Source organism: Scomber japonicus, chromosome 12 (assembly GCF_027409825.1).
Source record: "Scomber japonicus isolate fScoJap1 chromosome 12, fScoJap1.pri, whole genome shotgun sequence".
NCBI lineage: Eukaryota > Metazoa > Chordata > Actinopteri > Scombriformes > Scombridae > Scomber > Scomber japonicus.
This window is the reverse complement of record NC_070589.1, coordinates 26735947-26760455: the sequence shown is the minus strand read 5'-3', so window position 1 is coordinate 26760455 and position 24509 is coordinate 26735947. Positions and strand designations below refer to the sequence as shown.

The window sequence follows — 24509 nt, the reverse complement described above, 5'->3', positions numbered from 1 at the left end:
TTTTCTTAAAAGGTTGTTTTATGTGAAAGAGGCTCATTTAGACAGGAAGTGATCATTCATAATTACTAAAAAAAATCCAAACTAAAAATATTACACTGAATAAACAACATTTATTAATTACTACATGATAATAGTACATGTCCTAAACAATTACAACTTTTACAACTACACTACCTGATTTTTTCTGTTTTTATTTAAATCTAAGCCATGTACGTCCAGTGAATATTCTTAAATGGTATAAAGGTAAGCAAAGCAAGCACACACACATGCAAAATAAACCTTGAACATTGATATAATTTAATAGTTTTATGTCACTTAAGCTCCGTTATATGGCACACATGTTTATAACTGAGTTCATTGACCTCTAACTATGTTAATCTAAAGTTTCTGATGAATCGTCTGTAGGTGTTTGTTGTGTATGGTTGCAACCATGTGTTTTTTTTAAAGATTGTATCTCATGTTTTATCATATCCTTTGTACTGTTCATCTCACGTAAACCTATACACTGTCATGTGTGTAGGTTTCCCAGGCTTCGGTCGTAAGGTAGCATAAATAAATACAAATACAGGATATAAAGAATATAGTGTGCAAGGCTTATTTTATTTTATTATTATTGATTATTGATAACTAAAATTATTTTATTGATGCAAGCAATTGAAGCTGTTGCAAAGTACATGAACATGGATACAGGCTGTAAACAGAAAAACAGAATAGACAAAGTTCAGTGTAAGATTATCGGTGATCCAGTAATTGTAACTTGATTAACCATCATCAACATGTTTTTTAATTAATGAGAGGAAAGCTGGAAGCTATCATGGACAATCCCTCTCAGACTGTACAACACCACAGCTCCCAGTACCTAAGACTGAGACTGTCCGTACTGTTAAATCCCAGGAACACTGCACACTTGTATACAGTATAAGGAATGTATGTATATTGTAGATTTATATGATTACAGATTATTTTAGAAGTTGTTTATTGTATATGGTATTTTTATTTTATTTATGTATGTATGTATGTATGTGTTTATTTATTTATTTTATTTTATTTTATTTTATTTATTTTTGTTTTATTTTATTTTATTTTGTTTATTTTAAATTTAATTAAATTACATTTTTTAATTTATCATTTCACCTTTACAAGGCTACTGTTATGTCAATTTTTGAATTGGACGGGGGGGGGGGGGGGGTCTTAAAACTTTACCCACACCTTAAGATAGTTGAGTTGCAGGTTGCCTCTTTTATCTATATGTTTCAATTTAATTCAGACTTTATAAAGGACACAGCTCACCAAAAACTCATTCCTGCTAAACTTTCCAAAACGTCCTACCTTCTCAACATTACTTGAACGCACCCTCAGAGTGGGCGTGTCCTCCCTGTGATGTGGGCGGGGTTATAGCAGCCAGCAGGTGCAGAGAAACCTTTACCTACAAACCTGTTGTTACTGTAGGTGCGTCCCGCTGTGCGTGACAGCCGGCCAGCTCTCTGTTTGGTCAATACATACTTTATTTTTCTTCTTTGTGTGTGTGTGTGTGTGTTTTTTTTTAACAGTGTTTCCATTTCACTGTTTACTCTCACGTCTCAGCTGAGTTGGTGGACAGGTACAGGTGCTGCACGAGGACACGAAATGAAGTTTATAACATGCAATAAACAACATTGAGCTTCTGTCAGAGGAGAACTGAGGAGGATTTTGCTTTTCTGAGCATCTTACTTGATTTGAAGAGGAGACACCTGCTGCACCTGCCTGCTACACCTGCCTGCGGACAGAAAACCACTTCCAGCACCAAGTTTCTTCTCTCTCAACTACTTCACTATAACTTTTTATTACTACTGAAAACTTAATATGACTTTTTAGCACTCAGAAAAGGACGTTTATTCAGACCAACTTCCGGTGGTTTTGGGAGAGAAGATGGAGCTGGCCGGGACAGCAGCAAAGTGCCTGACTGTGCTTTTTCTAGTTGGTGAGTTTTGTGTTACATTAATTAACATTAATTAACATAATTATGCATTGTGTTAAGTGTTGTGTTATTTTGGGACCCAAAATACTTTACTTTTCTGGTTGTACTCAGAGCTAATACCTAAAATATGTAAGAATATATGTTTACTCTGTTGTCACTGTAACTAAATATATCTATATTCTTCCTAAAAATGGAGTTGCAGTATGTGTTAAACTAAATACTGAGTTATTATTATTTTACATTTTGGGCTATATTGCAACTTTTAAAGCAGAAGTTGCAGAGTGCTTTCCAGGAAAATGAAAAAGAGTATCTTACACTTCCAGTTCTGATGCTATAATAACCCAAAAAAAGTCTTAAAAGCAGCTGGAGTGAGATTACAGTCACTTTAATGTACTTTTAAAACAGGAAATCTGATCATATATGTATGTATATTATTCTATAAACCCCTCAATTACAGTGTGGTGTCTGTAGAGGCCTTCTCCTCCAAAAATGGGCCCAATAGTGAGACTCTAGATGTATAATCTTTGTGTGTCGTCAGTCAGGTGCTGACAGAGTACTGTCTGTGTCTGAATGTGCGGTCTGATTTATTGTAGTGACATTGCACAACCAAAAGTACTCCGACACCTCTGATCTCAGTGATTCGGGTTTCATTTTGTCGTGTGGTGGTGTTTTAGAGTCTTTGGCCAAAAATATCTGGACATTAATGTAAATAAAGTTAGTAGAAAATCGTTAAAATACTTAAATACAGTAGACAGTACAGTACAATGTGTAATGCATGTCTACTTCCTTGTCTGTTTTATGGTTTTGGGGTAGACCGTCTCCTCTTAATTAAGGGAAATCTTAATGTTATGGTATGTAGTGACATTGTTGGCAACAGTTTGGGGAAAGCCCTTTAACTACTTCAGCATGACAATAACTCCAAGCAAGCACAAAGCCAAGTACATAAAGAAATAGTTTTTGTCTGAGTTAGGGGTGTGGAGGAACTTGACTGGCCTGCACAGAGTCCTCCTGACCTCAACCCCATTTAACACTTTTTAAAATGAAGCTAGAGTGCACACAGTGAGACAGGAAATGGATAATGCTCTGCTTTATTATTGGGAGAAAACCCTAACCCTCTGCAGCTAGTTTTTATAGATTTGCTGCTTGAAAGCTTGAAACCAGAAGGCCGAGAAGAAGAAGTTGCAGAAAGCAGATTAATTCTCATGTTTAGTTTAGTTTTTTTGTATAAATGGATGTAATGTTGAGGTGTCCATTAGTTAATCTGTTAGTCTGTGCAGGTGTGATGACAGAAGGAGCATAACAGAATGTGGCTCAGTCACATTCTTACTTTTGGCTTTTTTTAGCCATGTGTATTGCTCAACCTGCTTCTTCTTCTTCCTGTTTTTGTGACTTGATTCTTTTCGTTTCTTTCTCTTCTTCTCTTCTTTAAAACTTCACACTTTCATGCTGTGTGTGTGTGTGTGGCTCCAGTTTTAAAATAACAGCAAATACACATATTATTTTTGTGTGTGCCTGCAACCGCATGTGTGATAAAAAAAGAGACTGTGTGATCCCGAGTGAACAGGAAAAGCTTGTATAGCAGCCTTGTGACGCTCTGAGTGAACCCGTGTTTGTCTACAGTGTGTGTTTAGCTCTTTCTTTCTGCTCGCTGTTTTTATCTCTGCTGTTGCATGCTCTCACGTCTGTCTTGATTTCTCTCTGACTCCCTCTAATGTTAGTCTTCCTCTGTTTGTCTAACCCCCTTTTCTAACTTTTTTTTTTTTGTGATATGATGTTTAACCAGTGCACTTAAAACAACCTTTCCTTCACTGCAACACTGTTTTTTTCTCCTTCTTCTTTCTTTCTACTCTACAATCAGGTCACCTACACTGCAGCTCTTTGTTGACCAAATGTAACTTTCTGTGGGTGTGAAGAGGCCTGTTTCCCCTCTTTCTGTGTCACTCTTTTGTTGATGTGTCCTTGCACCAAACCCACCAAACTGAGGGACTGTAGTGTAATCATTAATTTGAGCTCATGAATGAGTAACCGCAGAGCAAAAAAAGAGCATGTTCAACCCCAGAAATCAAAGGGCAAAAGTTTGTTAATTTTTTTTCTTCTCCTGTTTGATTTCTCTCACGTTTCTGTTTGTGTCCCACGCTTACAAATGTCAGGCCTTTCACAAACATGTGTGATAAAAGTCGGTCTCACTCATTAGCCCTGCACCTTTGCTTTGCTGATATGAGTCGATAAAGCCAGTAGCGGCTTTTTTTGTACTGGAGGTGTGAGAGAAAGTCATTTTGGATTGTAATATTCAATGTCCTTCTCATTATCTTTCAGAAGTTTAAGTCTTCAAAGCTTTCTTGCAAGTTTACATACTTTTATTAAAAAAAAAATAGACACATATTCAATGCTGCAGCACAGAATTTCCTCCCTGTCTGGATAAAAGAAAAAGTTGGATTCCTCCACACTGTCCGCACTGAGTTTATAAGAGATGCAGCATTTCAGTCGTGCACCTTCATCAAATTCAGAATATAAAACATCATCTTTACAATAAATCTACAGACTGCAACAACACAATGAGACAAACTGCATATTGCAAGATCCACAGAGTATAAATGAAAGTAGAAAAGAACACACAAGTTTTTCTATAAAATACAATAATCAGTGTCTTTTTTTATCACTTAGAGAAGTTAAAAATGTGGTTGGGGAAGTTAATTAAACAATAATCAGTCTAAGTCTCATATTCAAACTGGAAAACTGGGAAAATCTGCATAAACTTTAAACAAATCATATGTTTGAGAAGTCTACTGAAGAAGATGAAGACAAATGCATCAATTGCTATGAATGAATAATATGACAAAGTCCACATAAAAGAAGCCTCTAAACACAACACTTAAATCATCATGTAACACTAAAACTCTTTAACAGCATGTCTCTTGGCTGCTTTTGTAGAAAGAATTAACTCCCATAACAGCGCCATTGTTCAAGCTGTTAGCACTGTCGCCTTTCAGCAGAGAGATCCAGGGTTCAAACCTGTGTGTCTGGAGATAAGCAGGTTTGGTGGATTGCCAACTATCTTGGTGTGAATGTGTCTTTCTTTATCTTGTATGTATGTATGTAGGTTAGGTGTGTGAGTTGTGTGATAGACTAATGGTGATTGGTCAGGTTAAAACCACGTGGGATAATCTGCAGCTTCCATCTGCAACCATAAACTACATGAGGTGCACAGATGTGAAAAGAAAGCTTTAGGATTTAGATGTTTGTTTGTCTCTCATTGTTGCCTTAAAGAAAGAGCTATCATATCAGTGTGGGAACTAAAGATAAGGCATTAACTAGTGATAATGATCAATTCTGATGAAGCTGTTGGTGGTTTTGTTGATGATTTAGAAAATTCTTGGAAATGCTTCGTGCAAGTTCCCAGAGCCTGAAGCGATGTCTTTTTAATTAGCTTGGGTTGTCAAATAAGGAAAAATATTTATTTGTTTGTAGTTCAATATCACAAATCACAACTTTGCCTCAGAGGGATTTAAATGAAATGAAAAGAAGTAGAAGATTTTCATAGCCGAGAAGTTAATGCTATGTGTTTTTAGCCACAGTAGCAGCAGTCTTCCACCTCTTTGGTCCCAGACTAAAATATCCCAAAAGTACTGGATGGAGCTGTGATATAGTGTATTCATTCATTCATAGTTTCTAGAAGAAGAATCTTCATGACTTTAACGCCACCATGAGGTTCACATTTGTGGTTTGGTGTAAACTGTCTTGGCACTAAGTTGATTAATTGCCATGTAATTTGTAATTTGGTTCAGACATTCCTCGCCTCTTCAAGATGAATAACTTTGATCTACTTTCTTGTTATGGCTTTCCCTCTGGGTGTCAAATAAGCCACTAATGAGCTGTAGGAACACTAACTCAGTCTGACGCAACTGGAGATGTAATTACATGTAAAAATATTTGAATACTGAAACAACAAGATTCAATTATATCGGTCACACTATAGAAAAACTATATGCACCCGTTCATCCAAAACTACTCTGCTGCACATAACTTCACTCACTACACTGAATAAACTTACAAAGGCTGAAAATATGAACAATTTGCATATGTAACTTAATTTATATCCACACTTTATGGCTCTGACATTGCTTTTTCACAAAAGGTCATCATTTCATCAAGATTTAACTCTTTTGTTACAACAGTGTTTCTGCAAAACTAATGATATTCCAATCAGCCTCAGGTGTCTGCGCTTATTAGCATATAAGCATGCTAACAAGCAGAATTTATAAGAAGGTGAATATTGTAAAGATTATATATCATCTGAATATCAACACGTTAGCGTTCTCACTCTGTTACGAACCAGCTCAGAGTCTGCAATAAAACGTTGAATATGAATAAAGCGTCCAAAATAACATTTATTATGAATTTAAGTTAGAATAGCATCATGTTTGTCAGCTAAATCAGTAAAAAAAAAAACCTAACCCATCCGACTGGTGGAGGCCTGAAAGAAAGAGAAGTAAATAACTACCGAGGTGTAGGTAGTTTCTTGACATCCTCTTCAGTCTGGACCAGGAAGCTACCTTTTGATGCCTCACAAAGCTGCTAGCATGGCTGCCAACTGTACTCTTGTTGCTAATAATAGGTCAGATATTTTGACCTTTCAAAGCAGGAAAAGCAAAGGTATAAATAATAACATTAATGACGTCTGCATTCCTTGAATTGTCCCATTAAGTCATGTCAATAAGTGAACATGTTTTTTATTCAAAGCGACTTGAAAACAATCAGGTGTTGGAGCACAGCAACTCAGAAAGAGACACGGTACAAATTCTCAGGTAGTGCTATGAGAAGGAGAGCTACACAAAAGGGTCTTTAAAAATATAAAATTAATAAAGTAAAGAACATCTGGAAGTAGACAAATGCATAAAAGATACTATTCATGTGACACAAACAACACCAGAGGGCTTGAACTGGCTCATCTACCTGGTATGCAGCGTTCATTAATGTAATTAATTACACCTGCAGCTTTTCCTGCTTTGAAATGTCAAAACGTCAGACGTCAAAAGACTCAATACAATCATTAAATACTTCTAAATGATGAATTGATTAATTTTGGCACTGAGCCAAATCGATTATAATTGAGTGCCTTTTATAAGAGCTTTTCAGCACGAAAAACAAACAATAATAAAGATATAATTGATAAATAAGTTCCTGAAGGCAAACACATTAATAACTGTTTAAAAGCCTGACATCCTGCATATACAGCAGACTGAACATTTGTCACTATTGCTGAGTCTAAAGTGTCAGAAATGATGATTGCCAGAGCCCAAAGTCTTAAATTTGGCTCTTTAACTTTGGTTTTGAATCATTTAAGCGCTACACCTCGCTCTTTACATCCCACTAACAACATTTAATCCTTCAGTTTTTTACTTGATGCAACTCTCTCGTTTTTCTTTTCCTCTCCTCAGCAATAAGCGTGAACGGTGATTTCGTGGAGCCCCCTGAGCCCGTCTCCTCCCTGCGCTCCCTGGCAGAGAGTCAGACGAGGCTCCCCTGTCACTACCAGGTGGAGGAGGGGCAGAAGGTGGTGCAAGTGACCTGGTACAAAGAGCTTCCTGATGGCAGCAAGGAGCAAATCATCACCGCTCACTTCCAGGACGGCCACACAGGTAGGCTGCAGTGAGGAGCCAACTCCAGATGTTATCAAACTGTTTTGCATAAAAATGTTAATAAGAGCCGGATGAAGCGTCTTTCAGATATGTGTGACATTGCAAAACTATTTCATGCACACACACAGGTTTGTACAGTTGATACAGTCGGTGCATTTTTTAGACATGATGCATGTTTAAGTTGGAAGTACACGTACAATACAACCCTTATACCCAATGTTTTACTACTCAAACATTGACTGTTACTTGACTAAATCAAAGTTTCTTGAGGAAAAACTTCTCTTTCCTTGGACTGGATGTGCTCTGATTAAACATTTCTCATTATGAACTGATATTAAAGTATAATTAGTTCTCTATTTAAAGGAGCAGTGTGTAGGATTTAGCGGCTTGATATAGTGGCGAGGTTGCAGATCGCAACATACTGAACACCCCCCTTACTCCGCCTTCCAAGTGTGTCGGAGAAGCTATGGTTAATGTGAAATTTTCATTATTTGGTTAATCTGTTCTGAGCTAATGTAGAAACAGAGTGGTGCAACATGGTAGCCCCAGTGGAAGAGAACCAAGCCCCCAGTAGGTGTTTCAAGTCGCTTTAAATCTAATTTGATCCATTCGGTGTGTTTAAAATTTGGAAAGAGTTGCATGATTGATGTGATTCCCAGGGGTTAAACCAGAAGTTAGCTGTCTTGGTTAGTGAGCACGCGCTGTGGGCTCCAGCAGCCGTAGACCACGTGCGGTACGGTTTCATCTGGGTAATTCATTCAAAGTAGGAAGTGGCTTTTTTGGCTTCATGCACCGCTGAGCAACTTTCATAAAAATGGAAAGGGTCCCTCCTTTGAAGCTGTATAGTTCTCTATGTATACGCATCCATGTATATACAACTACAATACATGTTAAATTTATATATATATGCATCTTATGTTCATTTTACAACATTTTTATGAATGAATGAATGCCACTAAATTCTACACACTGCACCTTTAATCACTGTAAAGGTAAATATATATGGCCTGAGCTGAAGTTTTTTCTTCTTCTTTTCTATCAGAGTTTGGCCGTTACTCCGGTCGGGTGAGGTTCGAGAGCAGCACCCCCACCGTGAACTCGGCTCTGCTCATCCCCAGCACGGAGGAGTCGGACGAGGGCAGCTACACCTGCCATATCTCCACCTTCCCCAACGGAAACTTTGAGAGGCACATCACGCTCACCGTGTGGAGTAAGAGTCATCTTCTCTTTTTCTCTCCTCTCTCCCACACCTACCTAATCCTGTCAGAGCTGCTGTAATGATGTTTAAACCATAATCATCTTCACAGAGGAAGAAGGACTGCCAACCAGGGGAAATTCAGCCGATTTGCTGACGTGGCCAAAAATACTTAGACTTACACAAGATCTCCAGTGGTTGAAGAAGCACTAAGATCTTTCACAATGAAAAAGTACTCCTGTAGAAATCACTTTCAAAGAATCAAAAGTGCTCATTATGTGAAACGCCCCATTGTGACTGTTATAGTTGTCATACATTTAATTGGAATATTAATTAATGACTTTAATTGACGTGACGTGTGAACTACTACTGAATAGTTTAATAACACTGCATATGTAATGGTAATTTTATATATATGAAACATTTATTTGAAGAGGAGTTAGTAACTATAGTTGAGTTATAGTTATAGTTGAGTAAAAAAGTGCAAAATCTCCCTCTGAAATGTAGTGGAGTAGAAGTAGCATAAAATGTAAGTACTCAAGTTAAGCACAAATATTTCAAAATTGTACCTGAGTAAATGCATCTAGTAATACTCTATAGATGATGCATATAACAGTTTGTAAGAGTTTATTTCCTATTATAACTATTATAATTATTTACTGCTTACTTCTAATTGGAAAATCCAAAATAAATCCATCTGAAATGACATCAAAAAGTGAAAATATACCCCAAAATGATTGCAGATACCAAAAATAGTATCTGTTATATCTCCCATACAATATACTAACTGTACAGTGCAGAAAGGAGCAGTGTGTGTGTGTGTGTAAAAGGAGCAGAGAGCAGAAAATAAGTAGTTCAGCAGTTCCGGAGGTGAAAATATTGACAAACCTCGGAGCCCAAACGAGGTGGAGACAGCGTTATAAAAGATAAACAGGTTTCAACATCAGGGTGTGATCCAGGTTTTGTATTTTTCCAGTGAGTCAAGTCAATTTTACTCATCTACTATAAATCACGTTTCACATGTCACAGATTTTTCTTAAAGGGCCCTCGATTCAGAGGAAACTAACATGAGGAAACACCACCCCCCCTCCTAAAAAAAAAAACCTTTAACAGGGAAAAAATGGAGAAACCTCAGGAGGAGCGAGAGAGGAGAGATCCCTCTTTTATGTTAAATATAAGGAGAAAACAGAAGTGAAACTAGTAAATGAACTATATGTAGAAACAGAATGATGATTACGTACACAGTATATGAAGAATATGATCAGACATGCAGCTTGTCTTTGCTCCAAAGTACAGGTGTAACCAGATCAACCTTTCATAGGAATCCTGGGGCAGATTTGAGTTTTTGGGTTCCTGTTGATCCCGACCATACATGCTAGTACTCCACAGCTGACATGAATTAGATGGTTAATCAACTCACAGAGAATCAAGTGGCTATAGTTTTGACATTGATTCATTTATTAAGTTATTTATTAATAGAAAAGTGTAAAAAATGACTGGTATTATATTCTCATGTGTAAATATTTGCCAGTTTTTACAGTTTTTGATGATCAGAAACTCAACTTCTTTACGTTTGTCAGTGTTGATAAAACCAAACCAGTCATTTAAATATGTTAATGTGTTCTTCATGGAATGATTATGAACAATTTCCACTATTTTCTGACACACAATCACTCAGTTATTCTCATCGAAACAACTGAATTTAAAATAATTATTGGCTGCAGCTTTACTGTACTGCTGATGATGAAATAAAATTAGGCTACCTCACGCTTAGTTTTCTGCAACTTTACAACAAATTAGCTTAATATGAACAAAAAATATAATGTCTAAAAACTAGATATTGTCCCTCTTGAGGACCAGGAATCTGCCTCTGGGGGTCTTGGGGCCCCTGTACCAGCTATCCGTTTAATAATGAGCCTTTAGCACTTACTGGTATAAACTGGTATTTCCAGTAGAAGAATTTTCATTCAGTAGAAGATAACCATCTTGACAAAAAACTGTCTATTGAGCCTTAAAATTGTTTTCATTGCTGTCAAAAGGTTTATATCTTGAAATAAAATCAACTGACTTCACTAAATATTTATAGTATCAAAGAAAGAAAAACACTTAAATCCACATTCAGATTCTTAAAACAGTAAGATAAACTAAAATACTGATTCAATATGTGATAAAATACCTAGAAATAAACACTGGTTGCAGCGTTGTCTTGGTGACTAATTCATCAGCCTGTTAGATCTCCGTCTTCGTCACTGTAAAGGGCCGCACGCACAGCTGTGGGAACTGCTGGCTATCCTCGAAGGAAAAACCGGCAGTGACGCTATCAGCCCCTGAATCACTTTCTCGTGTTGCTGGCAGTCATCTGTAGAGTGACAGTTCAGTCTGCTTGTCCCGACACGCTGCAGATCAGACAAACCCAGAGTAGTAACGGACAACCTCCAGCACTGAACTCCCTCGACTGTTTACAGCATAAACACTCAAGTATAAAGTGTTCAGTGTGGGTTCATCCATACAGTAAACATACAGTATGTCACCTGTCCTTTTAAGTTATTCTAATTCTGCTTTGAAAAGGTGAATTGATTGATTTTTGGGATTTTGGGCGTCTGGATGGAGGTTTGTCTTTCATTTCTTTTCTGCATAAAAGTTTAAACTTCCCTAATAACAAAAGGAGATCTCTTATATACTCTCAGTTTTTCCAGTTCTATGCAGTTTCTGTCTCTCTATCCTTTCATTCAGCTACAGGTTTAACCCTCAACCTTGAAAAATGTTTTGTTTTTTCACCTCCCAGATTTCACCTGTCAATCAAACTCAGTAGGCAGCGCTGTGGCGGTGTCATGTTTTCTAGTCGTTTCTGATGAAGTTTGAGTTTCTGCAGGCGGTGCCCTTTTTTTTGTTTTTTCTGTTAATCCATAATAGGTATTGTTGCTAATGGTAATGATCTGGTTTCTCCGTAGTATTAATATTCCAAACAGCAGCAGAAAGACAGAAAGACAGAAAGACAAAAGCAGGATGTTTGAGTGTTTACAACAGTCAGCGGCGATGGTTGTCATGACTTAACCTTTGTGTGAATCACAATCGTGTTAAACCAGTTGGTGATGAAGAGTAATACAGCAAAAATGTATTTACGCACATGGTTTTGGATACGGTCGTTTTGCACAATCAAGATGATGATGTTGTTGTTTTTTTTTAAGATAGAAATGCATCACTTCTGTATCCTGCTTCTTAAATTTGAGTCACTTCAGTGTTTATTGTTCTTCCACCATCCATCAGAGCTCAGCCACATACTGCTGGTGCCTTGTTTTCTTGATTGTGGTCTTCTCTGTATTTCAGGATGTATTTCAGATCTTTGAAATCTTTTTTTTTATTGTATCCATACTCTTATCTGATCAAACTTTGTCCATACTTGTACAGTACACTCACTATACACATATACAAGAATAGTGAAATCCAGGTTTTATTGGATGTAATTACAGCCACTTAGGGTAATTTTAGGGAAAGAGAAATTAGCTTTGAGCAGGATTTAGAGAGGATTAATAATAACCCTGAATTATAGAAAATGAGCATTGCATAAAGTGTTTTGGACTTTGTGTGTGTGTGTGTGTGTGTGTGTGTGTGTGTGTGTTTGTGTGTGGTATTTTCACAGATAGCAGATAGACTATCATTTTTTATAATTACTTTATCCAAGGAAATAAGTAAAAGTGATTCAATTTGTTATATATATTATAATATTGAATAGATGTGTTGACTATGTAAAAATCTAATAATAAACTAGATTAAACAAAGCAATTTCAAAATAAAGGTATTTTAAATAAGTATGTTTTGTGAGTTGTGGAGTCTGCTGTGAAGGATTTGTACCAGGAAAGCTGCTTGTGCTTCAAAAAGTGCTTCAAAGGAAAAAAATCAAGATTAAAATTTTCCAGGATTGCAATTAAATAAAATCAGACAAACCTTAAGTAAAAAATGAAGAGAAATAATGACGTAAATATAAGGCATGTAAATTTAAAAATGAAAAAATGTTTACTTCTGTTCTTTATCCTGTGTGTTGAAGTCAGTTAAATTCAATTAAAGCCATTTTGATCTTGACTAATAGACCTAAACTCAATTTTTTATGCCTTCAAAGACCTAAAATCCTTAACTCTTCTTCCTCTTCTTCTTTCAGTTTTACCCATCTCCTCTCTGGAGCCGGTGGATCTGATCGAGGGCCAGACGTTCCGCGTGGCCGCCACCTGTCGCGCCGTGGGCCGCCCTCCTCCCCGTGTCTCTTGGGACACTGAGTTGCCTGGACAGTCCCAGAACCGCACCAGCCAGGGCGGGTCAGTGTCCAGCTACTACTCCCTGCACCCGCTCCGCAACATGAACGGGCAGAAACTGGACTGTTTGGTTTGGCATCCCGCCCTGACGCAGCCACGCCGCATCTCGAACAGCCTGGTGGTTCAGTGTAAGTACAGCTGATGAGGACGATGCTTTGAGATTCATTAAGGATGAGTTGAACCCATTTGACCAAAAGAGATCAAATATGAAGTAGAAGGAAATCAGATTAGAGTTTTATATTTTATTGGATGCAAAGCAGGTACTGGTTGAGTTAAAATGGATCCAAATACCCGCTACTACTGTTTCTCACCGTGCAACTTACTGTCTTTAACCCTCACATACTGTTCATATTCTGACCCGTCAAGAAGTTCCTCACTATTTGTCTGTCAACTTCTGAACCACAAATCATCCATAAACACCTCATTTCTCACAGATAAATGTGAGATTAATCCTTAATTAAGATTTCAGACAGCAGAAAGACTTTTTTTTTTTTAGTTTTCATGAAAAAAAACCTACATAAAACAGGAGAAATGATTTCAACAAATTATATTAAATGTGAGGAATGAACATTTTTGACTTTTTGGATTAATGTGTGTTGAATATATTTCCCTCTTTGCATGTTAAACTCATCGAATTTCAGGTTAAAAGAATTTTAAAAAGTGGTGTTTACTGATCTCAGATGTAAAAATGGGTCGAATTTGACCCTAAAACAGTATGTGAGGCTTAAACTTGTGTAACAAAGAGAGGAGTGTGTCCCAAATGTATACAACATACAAACAGTACAATATAGAGTATTAAAGGAAAAACCATCATGAAGTTTCTTAGACCACCAAGAGCCTCCAGAGCATCCTCAGCACTCCTTGCCAAATCTATTGGAGGAATAATCACCGTTTCTCCACAAGATATTTCCTCATTTCTATATAAAACCTTTATCTAATCGGGTAATCTTATTGAGATCATACTCTCTTTTGCAAGAGAGACCTGAGTACAGCAGACAGAAAGAAAAACAAACATAGCTGGAGAGATAATTACAGACATCACTAAATAGATTTCAAGATCAGAGTTTATATTATATCATTTGGTCTTATGGAGATGGTGAGGTGGAGAGCACCGTCTTTACAAGTTGATCCAAAATCTTCCACAGGTGTTTAACTGGGTTGAGATCGCATTTTATTCACATCATTTTCATACACACCGAAACCACTCAGTGAGCCCCATTTTGCATTTTATATGCTTCTCCACTCTTTCATTCAAGGTTTTCTTTTCTTTAATTTGTCCCCCGTCTGTGTTTGTTTTGAGATATGAAGATAAAGCGAGGACTGTGCTTGTAGTTTTACACAGGAAATATGCGTCACACACACTTTTTAAAGATGCACCAAATTGCACCTTTGGTATCTCACTTGTCAAATGAGAAAAGAGAAACATTAATCACTTTCTAAATATTCAGTACTTCCTTGAGCTGTCTTGGTAATATCCATACATTGTTGTTAATGCTTACAGCTTTAAATAGAACTTATATTTCCTTTTTTCCTCTGTATCGTTGATCAACAAAGCAGTTAAAAATCTAGCGGCAAACTACTTTTTTTTGGTGAAACACTCTACTTTCTGCAGCTTTTGACTGGATCCTATGGCTGTCTTCATTCTGGGTTAAGAATATTTAAAATCCAAGCTAAAAATGGTGTTTTGGTTTTGAATATTTTAATGCATGTGTGAATTTCAGGTCCTCTAAGTTTTACTGAAGCACTGGACTAAAATATATGATGTCCTGTGTTGCAGAAAAAAGGTTAATTTGACCCATTTTTACAATTGAAAACAGTAAATACACCCTAAATACTTCTTACTTTTAGCCTGAAATTTGATGACTCCCCCTTTAAACATTTAAATGCAGCTGATTTTTGACCCATATCAAATATTTAAACAAACACTGCTGCATCCTTCACTTCTAATATAGTTCATGTTTTTTATAGTTCTTTTTTTTTGGTGAAAACGCTCCAAATCTGCTGAGAAATCACTGTAGCGTGTAGCGTGAAGTACCTGGGGCACAGCTTCTGGTTCTCACAGCAGGAGAAAAAGAACAACTGTATCCAATAACATTAATTATCATCCTGTCTCATTTAGGTGTGCCCGTAAAGAGGTCATACCAGTGAACTGGCATACACATTTAGCCTTCAGCAATACATTAGCTCAGTCTACAAATAGTTAATTCTACCAATGGGATTTCCCCCCCTCTAGTTACCCAGAAGGATATATTTGTATGGCTTAACTTTCTGTGTGTAATAAATGGGTGACAGTACACTAAACATTAGCCAATATTGGCAGGTTGGATGCTGGGAAAGGGTATGAGTAATGTTTCCTCCGCCAATATTACCGTGAAGGCACCTAAACTTCAGCTCATCCAGTGTTCAACAACTGCTCTTTGTCTAACAGGCAGGTTATAGATGTGCAGAGGTGTGGACCGTGCAGAGGGTGTGAAGATTGCACCTTGACTTTGATTAATGACTCTAGACTCATTTGGACTTTGGCTTTTCTTTTTCTTTTTCTTTTCTTTTTTTTTTTTTTTAAACTTGAAATGGCTTTATTTCAATGACGGTCTACTTTGAAGCAATCTGCCTGAGGGAAAGGCGTGTTTGGCAGTGCAGGCGGATAATACTTTGAATTATTGGGGTTAACGACGGCGACACGCTGGCGCAAAAATGACAAACTGTAATTGTGCCACCGGAGTAACATACCAAGGAACATCTGATTTGTTTGCTTTTAACTGTCATGTTAATGTTATAAATACTAAGTTTTAAGCTGCATTTACTGTAAATTTGCTATACTGACTCTTGGATATGATACTTTTGTCAATGACTTCTGCAGACTTAATCAGAGTTACTATAAAGTAGCACTAGAAAAAAACAGTGTTGATTCACAGGAAGCTTTGTCTTTGCCTAATTAAAGACTAAAAAAAAAGTCTAGTAAATGTTTATTTATGCGGCCAAATATCACAAATCACTAATGTGCCTTTAGAGGGCTTCACATCCTGTACAACAATATCACATCCTCTATTTTTAGACCCTCAATTTAAACTCAGGGAAAAAATAGAATAAACTTCAGGAAGAGCAACAGAGGAGTGACGGACAGACATGCAGTAGATGTTATCTGCACACAAAAGACCATGATACAGTTTGGAAACAACACACAATGACAAGATTATAGATAAATTGATAACATATATGAAAAATAGGATCAGGAAGGCATTAATCAACTTCCAGGCGTCAACCATCAGAGATTTGAGCCACATGACAAGTTCATCATCTTGTGTGTTTACAGACATTATTTAAATTTTCATCCCTTCAGGTAAAAATTTTAACACACAAGGTTTTTTTTTGTTTGTTCCATCATGAAGTATGTATGTGAATATTCAATGTGGCTGTGTCCTTATGTGTGTTTTTTTACTGTCAGATCCCCCAGACGCCACCATCTCCGCCCCTACAGGAGACTGGTTCGTGGGTTTGGAGAAAGTCGAGCTGGCCTGCAACAGCGGAGGATACCCCAAACCTCAGAATCTCACCTGGAAATGGTACTGTCATCACGGCTGTCTACGGTTTTAACACTGTCTGGCTGCCTGCAAAGACTGAAGACAATTACACGTTAAATTCAACCTCACCGTAATACTATCTGCGCTGCTAAATTGCTCTTAACATGGCACTGGAATGTGACTCAAAACACCAACATAAGCCCCCTCTAACATACATACACATGCATATACACCGGCGAACAACAAAGAAGTGTGCTCCCAATCTTAAGGGAGGGCAGCTTTTTTTTTCTCTCTCTCTCCTTGCTCAATTCATCACAGAATAAAAGATATGGTGTCATGTTGCGCAATTTTGAAGTTGGAAAAAGAGGGAGGGAGATATTTTCACACGAGGGAGGGAGCGAGCGACACAAGGAAGAGCAGGAGACACATGCTAAGCGCTTAATCATAGTGCCATGCTTTAAATATCACTCTAATGCCTGGTAAAACACAGGGTCTGTACTTTAATTAGAGACACTGTACCAGCCATTACAGCCTATGACTGAACACACAATGATCGAATGTTGTGTGCTGTGTGAAAAATATTTTAGCCATGAGACAATCTAGAGATATTAAGCTTATTCCGGATTAAACCTTTTCAACCTCACAGACCTTTCGGCGCGTCCATCAGTAACAGAACTTACGCTGTGTGTGGACAGGCATTGTTCAGACCCGGGAAAGGCTTGTTTTGGAAATATGCTCATTTTGCTTTCATTGTTAAAAAAGTTAGGTGAGAAAATTGATACTATTCTCAGGAAGAGAAATCAATCTTCTCATCCTGATCTCTGCAAGAAAGCAAATAAGCATATTTCCCAAAATGTTGAACTGCTCCTTTAATATCCCAAGGTTTCTAGTGATAGCACCACACTGGAATGAAAGGAAATATGCGTAAAATAATGCATATAACATCTAAATGTTGCTTTTGCTATATTAGAGCATCTCTAAACAATAGCGCCTGGTAAATTCCACTTACATAGCTATTTCTGCAGCTTTTGACTGCATGCTATGGCCGTCTTCATTCTGAGTTAAGAATATTTAAAATCCAAGCTAGAAATGGTGTTTTGGATTTGAATATTTTAATGCATGTGTGAACTTCAGGTCCTGCAATGTCCTGTATTGCAGAAAAAAGGTTAATTTGACCCATTTTTACATTTGAAAGCAGTAAATACACTCTAAATACTTCTTACTTTAAGCCTGAAATTTGATGACTTCCCCTTTAAACATTTAAATGCAGCTGATACATTGAGTTTTCAGAGTTTTTGACCCATATTTATTCAAAAATTTAAAAAAAAACATTGTTGCATTCTTCACATTTATTATAGTTCATGTTTTTTCTCCATTAACTAGAAGTGTAAAAACTGAATACTAAACTCTCTCCGCTCTCTGAAAGCTTCATTAAGGATTAATCTTGCTTATTATCTGTGACCGATGACGTATTCATGAATTTGGTAGAGACTTAATTATGATGGGATACTGTGAAGAGTCTGAAAATGAACAGTAAGTGAGGGTTAAGGAGAACTTTAAGGGTCAAATTAATGTATTTTGTAGTTTAAAACATGTCAGATAAAAAACTTTGCCTTTATTATCTTGAATTTGTTGCATTTTACGTACAAATATCCAATCTGTAAAGTTTGCAAGGCGACAAAAGAGTCTTTCTGGCTGCTAAAGGTGGATTACTCACTTTATCTGTATCATTTTCAACCATCTACTCCGTGTCAGATGCAATCTCCACCTGTGGCTCGACTATAAAAGGGCTGGTTAGAGAAGCTAGGTGCGGTTTTGACAAAGAAGAAATCTGAGCTGGCTCAAGGTTTTTGGGGGGCAAGCAGCAGTTAAATGGTGGTGCAGCACAGTGAAACTAAGGCAACATGACCCCTCTCAGTGGACTTGATCAGAAACTGGCCCTCCATTATGTGGCCGTCAGTGTCTTCACATGCAGTCTGGGACTTGCTCAGTAGCTGGACTCGCTTTAATCCCCCCAAACCTAGTATTTATTTTGGTCTATTCAGATCAATGGGCGCCAGTTTTAAGCCCAGCAGGTATTTAATTCAGGTGCATCCAAATTAGTGGTTACACTCGGCGGTGAACCTGATCCTGTGTAACGTTCATTTAGCACCAATGCTTCCATATTGCTTACCGGCTGTGTTTGGTGCTGTTGATTTAAATCAGGTGTCATTAAATACCTCTGTGTGTGTGTGTGTGTGTGTGTGTGTGTGTGTGTGTTTCCGGCTCAGACACTTCAGTAGAAATAGTTTGAAGTGGAATGCTGGTTTTGCACTTTGTCATTTTTCCATCACTAAAAAAAAATGAGTCACAGCCATTGTTTCAAGCAGTGAGTCACAAGTGAGTATTTGTAAAGTTCACCTGTGTGTCACTTCTTTGAAAATTAATGGAGATTTTTTTTTTCCCTTTTTTTTTTTCATTATCCACAGGAAAGGAGGAGCTCTGCCAGATGGGACGTCTGTGGTTGGGGGAAAGCTCATTTTCGGGCGCGCCCTCCGTTTGAATGACAGCGGGGTCTACACGTGTGTGGTCAAGAACAACATAGGAGAAGGGAAGACGGAGTACACGTTGACCGTAACGCGTAAGTGAAAGGATTTGCTTATTAATAGAATCTCAGTGTCTGGATCTGCTTTTCTTTCAGTGGTTAAACACACACAGGATTAAAGTAAAGAAACTATCCAGCCACTGTGTGCTTTGTTGGTATTTCAGAGGGAGGAAGTAAGAAGATGGATACTTGGGATCGTGAGCCCAGTTGAGTTTTAAACAAACAAAAAAAATGACTGAACAAATTCTCCTTCTGATTTGGAGTAATTGTGTAAATTTGCTGCCCTCTTGTGATGGACGGAGGGCATGGACAGATGATATTTAGCTTAATCAGCATCAAAATAACAGCATGAAAGATCATCACTGTAGTTTTGCTGGTTGTAATTTAGAGAAATGAATCAACACTTATGTCTTCCTCATCTTTCTTTCCTCAGAGAGTTCTCAACGTAGCGACAAGTCCTCCTTCGATAACATGTTATTGATCATCATCGGCGCTTCAGCAGCAGCTTTAGTCGTGATCTTGGTCGTCGTCGTCCTGCTGGTCAACCGCCATCATCGACGAAGAAACAAAAAGCTCGAGATGGAGCTCAGCGAAAAAAAGTGAGCACACATTTCCTTGAAAAAGCTGCATTGTAAAAAAAACTGGAGGGCATATGATGAGAGCCTGACTGTTTTCATTATAAACTTCTATTTAAAATCTTCCCAGATTGTGACAGATTCTCTAAAATTACATTTTCAGACTCTCCATTGTTCTGTAAATCCTCCAAATGTGCTCTCTCTTTTTTTTTTTCCCAGGGATGAAATTATCAGTTTCTCTAGACAAGCCTCCTTCAGGAGACTGAACTCTGTCAGCACAGACCCGAGAGGACAGGTACACACACACAAACACACAAAAACACACAATCACACACACTGAAAACAATAACCTGCAAGATGAGAGAAACCAGGTCGACACACCCGCCCTGGCCAGGTGTAGCCAGGGTGGAGCCGCTGGCAAGTCAGCAGTCGTGGAGGCCGATGATTACAGGCTGCTGCAGCTTTAAACAAATAACAGCCATTGTTCATACACACATATTATTAATATTTTATTTATCTTCTGTATTTATGCTCACTGACTTTCTTTCACTTTCTCTGTTGTTTCCAGGCTGAGGATTACGCCCTGCTCAGAGTAGACAGCCGGATGAAAAACAGCCAAACGTCTCTGGTGAGTTTCTGCTTGTTGACAGCCTGTTTTATTTTTGGCATGTTGGCATTTATTTGATAAAGTATACACAGACAGGAAATTATGTGAGAGAGAGACAGAGAGGGAGAGAGAGGGAGAGGGGGAGAGAGAGGGAGAGAGAGAGAGAGACAGAGAGACAGAGAGGGAGAGAGGGAGAGAGGGAGAGGGAGATGGAGAGAGAGGGAGAGGGAGAGGGAGAGGGGAGAGAGAGAGAGAGAGAGAGAGAGAGAGAGAGAGAGAGAGAGAGAGAGACAGACAGAGAGAGAGACAGACAGAGACAGAGAGAGAGGAGGATGTCATGATGCCAATGTTTGCTAGCTGGAGACTTAGACCACATATTTTTAGAAACCTCTATTGCTGTGACTTTCAGTAGTGCCTTTCATACTGAGGTTTGCTGATAACTAATGACATGTGTCTACTATCAGAGATTATGCCGTGGTAGCTGTCTCTTTCCTCTCTGTATGTATTGGACCATTTTGGGCAGGGTAGCGACTCAGTGAGCAGCGCTGCTTCATGACAGTAATGATTTTTATACATCAGTGTGATAAAGTACTTTGATTTGTATTGAAATTGCTCGAGGAGTCAAAAACTGAACCGTGTGTCTTTCAATCCATAAATGGTTTCTTAATAGATTTTCGGGAAATTTACTCTATAATGATATTTATTAATATATACACCTTCATATAGGATTTTATATCTATTTTTGACTCCTAATGTTGGCCTATATTATCAGATTATTATAATTGTTTTAAATTATTGATCAATTTCCTTTTATCAAGCAATACACACCTTTTTTCATTGCGTTGGGCATTTTTGGCAGTTTTCTATCATTTTAGAGAAAATGTATAATGAATTGATTAATTGGAAAACTAATTTAAAAAATGAGTTGCAAATCAGTTGCAGCTTTACTATCACGACAGACCAAAGAAATCAGTCCAATTATGGCTGAGAGGATTTTTCATCTGTTATAAATGGAGATAGTAAGTCTCATTAGAACCTGAAGTTTACTTTACAGACATTTCTGCCTCAACATTTGGTTTAAATGATGTATATAGTTTTTTAAATTAAAGAAACTGATTTGCAGTCGCTCAATTAGCATGTTTATTGTGAAGCGGAGTCACAGCAACCAGTTTTTATCAGTGCTGTAACAGTTTGTGTCTCCTCCTCGCCTGCAGGACCAACCCATCTACAAAGGCAGCCAGTCCACTCTGGGTGGGAAGTGGGGGCCCCCAGGCGGGGTGGAGGTGGACGAACTGGGACGTCCCGTCGTCTGGCACGACGGCAGAGAGAGCATGAGAGGAGGGGAGATGGATGGAGAGAAAGAGGAGCGCAGGAGGAGGGTGGAGTCGTACCTGAAGAGCAGCAACATGTCGCTGGTATGCCTCAACATCCGAGGGACTATATGTAGAAATTAATTTTAGTTATATTTGTAGTTTATTTTTTGGGGTCATGTTTTATTTAGTGCTGATTTTGTATCTTCACTGTCATAGGAACTGAGTTAAACACCACAAACACGACAGATACAGACCTCTCCTTCAATCAGACAGGTCCTAATTATAACAATATAATTATAATGAATGAATTAATAATGGCTGAATTCCATTTAAATGCTGCAGTTTCAGGGATCATTGTGAATGCTTGCTCACTGTCACAGTTTACTGACACATTTGAATTTTACAGAGCCATCGTTAATTTACTGTTCCTGCTGCGACAAGTCAAAATATTTGCTTTGAAAAACGCCTGAAGGTTTTCTGTTTATTATTTGTTTGAACAGAGCTGTCCCTCTCCTTTTTTTCCACATGTAAAGATCAAACTTACTCGGAGGACTGTAAACATGTTGTTCTCTGTCAGAGGTGAATTTAAAATGGTTGAAGACAGAATCCATCGATAAGATTGTAGCGTCAGACGAACTCCAGTGAATGCATCACTGCTCGATGTCATACTGATTAACAGTCACAATTTGCTCCTGACTCATCCAGTTAATCCAGTTTGCTTTTCAACTTAAAACCATCAACCTGGATCTGGAGGTACAATGTGAAATCTGAAGCCACTTACAGCAGCAAATGAATGTGTCTTCACTCAGAGATTCCCACCAGTTTAAATACAAAGGCTTACACTTTAAACAGGTATTTTATTGTTTGATGAGTAGGAAAATTGTATTAATCATATTCTGTAGCCTTCATGGTCATCAAATCAAACAACTCTTTGACAGTTTGGACAGATGTGCTAGACAGTGCTCTCCTTCATCATCATCATCATCATCATCATCATCATCATTATTATCATCATTATAATAGCAAATAAGTGTAGTTTAAACTTTACATTTGTAGAGTCTGACAAACACTGAAGCTGCTCTGACAACTTGTGATGGAAAATCATCTTATTAAGACAATTTATGTAGTTTTTTTCCTTTAACCTTTAACCCACAAACTTCAGAGCACATTGATATCTGTTTGAATCAGTAGCCTATAGTGTTGATATTAAATAAAACTTAACTACACCCTGAATACATTAATCTGTACCTCCACTAAACAGAAACAAACACATCTTATAGGCTGAAGGAGACAAATTGTTCAGTTTTTGGAGAAGTTTTCTTTAGCCTATTTTGGTCCTGTATTATTCCCCAAAATGTGAGTATTTTTCAGTCCAAACAAGGATTTCAGTGTCTTGGCCCCATTTAGAGAGTGAAAATAAATAAAGGGGGGAAACGTGATTTCCCTTCATCCAAATCCAGCACTATTATTTACTTTTTAAGTGGTGAATCTGATTTCTTGCTGTCAACCAGGACTCAGGTCTTCCTTCATCCCTGGTTCCCCTGAAGGTCCAGCAGGATGACGGCGTTGGACCCCGGGAGCCAGACCTGGGCCACCTCAGACAGGGAGACTCGCCCACCACGCAGTCGGTACCGGAGGGACAGGAGGAAGACGACGACGACGACAGCAGCTCCTACCAGATCTCGGAGGCGCTCACCAATCACTTCTACTACAGCAACGGCGTCCTCAGGCCCAGGCCGCACTCCAACGCTATTCTGCTGCACCCCAGACCCCAAATCATCTAGACCCCAGACAGGAAGCCGGGTCTGCTTTCCTGAACTGAAAACCTTTGCAATCCCTTATTTCTTTTTATACATTGCTCACAGTGAATAATTAGCAAAACAAGGGCTATCCAAGTGATGAGAATGTGAATATTTTTAAGCCTCTGGCTTTTTTTTTTTTCTTAGAAAAAATGTATCCTAAACCTATAATAAATTATATATTTGGGGAATGTTTTATGCCTTTATTTAGATAGTTGACAGTAGAGGCATGACTGGAGATAGAAATAAGGGAGAGAAAGGGAAAGGGGATGATATGCGACACACAATTGGGAAAGTTTTTTTATTCCTAATTCTTTTTGAAGATCCGCTCATGGAGAATGAAGTGGCTGTCATCAAAGTTCCTGTTACATAATGTTTACTGTTTAATCTGCAGTGCTAAAGCGTCACCTCCTCTGTTTGGGGTGATTTACAGCCGGACACAAAACAAGAGTCCCGATGAATCCTGACTGTCAACTTGTGGTTTCTTGTTTATATCAGAAACATTCAGGGAGGAAGATACGGACAAAAAGTTTCTGAGCTTTAAGGTCAGCAGGCTAAGACTAAACTGTACTTTAAAACCTTTATATTTGCAGCTTGAATAGACCTTTTTATGAACAGTTAGTGTGTATTTGTGTACGTATGTATTATATGTATATGAGGAGCCACTGTATTTCTATGATAGTGTCAGTAACGGCTAAATGCAACTACAAAACTAAATGCTGTTACTCTGAGGACCTGGACGCAGATGTTGGACAAAGCTTTTAAACAGCTGGAAGTCAACGGATTGAAACGCAGCAAACTGGTCACCGAGGTTATGTTTGTCGACACCTAACAGTGCAAACGAAAACAAATGAAGAGACTGAAAACAGGAAAGAACTGTAAATACCTTCTGTGTGAACGCACTGTCAAATACAAATATGTAAATAGTTTTATATTCATTCAGTGTTTTTCTATGAAACTGAAACTGACATGTAAATGTTTAAAATGTTTATTCATAAAAAGTACAACATAT

General features: G+C 38.0%; 1 protein-coding gene across 3 annotated transcripts; it reads left to right on the top strand.

The window, feature by feature from the left end:
* The first annotated feature begins 1462 nt into the window (after window positions 1–1462).
* On the top strand, window positions 1463–24509 carry nectin4b (nectin cell adhesion molecule 4b). 3 transcript variants are annotated; one of them, XM_053329580.1, is made up of 12 exons: window positions 1463–1960; window positions 7396–7596; window positions 8639–8806; window positions 12948–13226; window positions 16544–16661; window positions 19088–19239; window positions 19368–19409; window positions 19637–19802; window positions 19998–20073; window positions 20347–20406; window positions 21600–21800; window positions 23246–24509. In XM_053329580.1, exons 1-12 carry the CDS (start codon window positions 1909–1911, stop codon window positions 23480–23482), a joined length of 1752 nt encoding a protein of 583 aa, XP_053185555.1. In that variant the 5' UTR covers window positions 1463–1908; the 3' UTR covers window positions 23483–24509. The 3 variants fall into 3 exon arrangements, with proteins under 3 accessions (XP_053185555.1, XP_053185554.1, XP_053185556.1); XM_053329579.1 differs by having other exon boundaries at window positions 23210–24509; XM_053329581.1 differs by lacking the exon at window positions 19368–19409 and having other exon boundaries at window positions 23210–24509.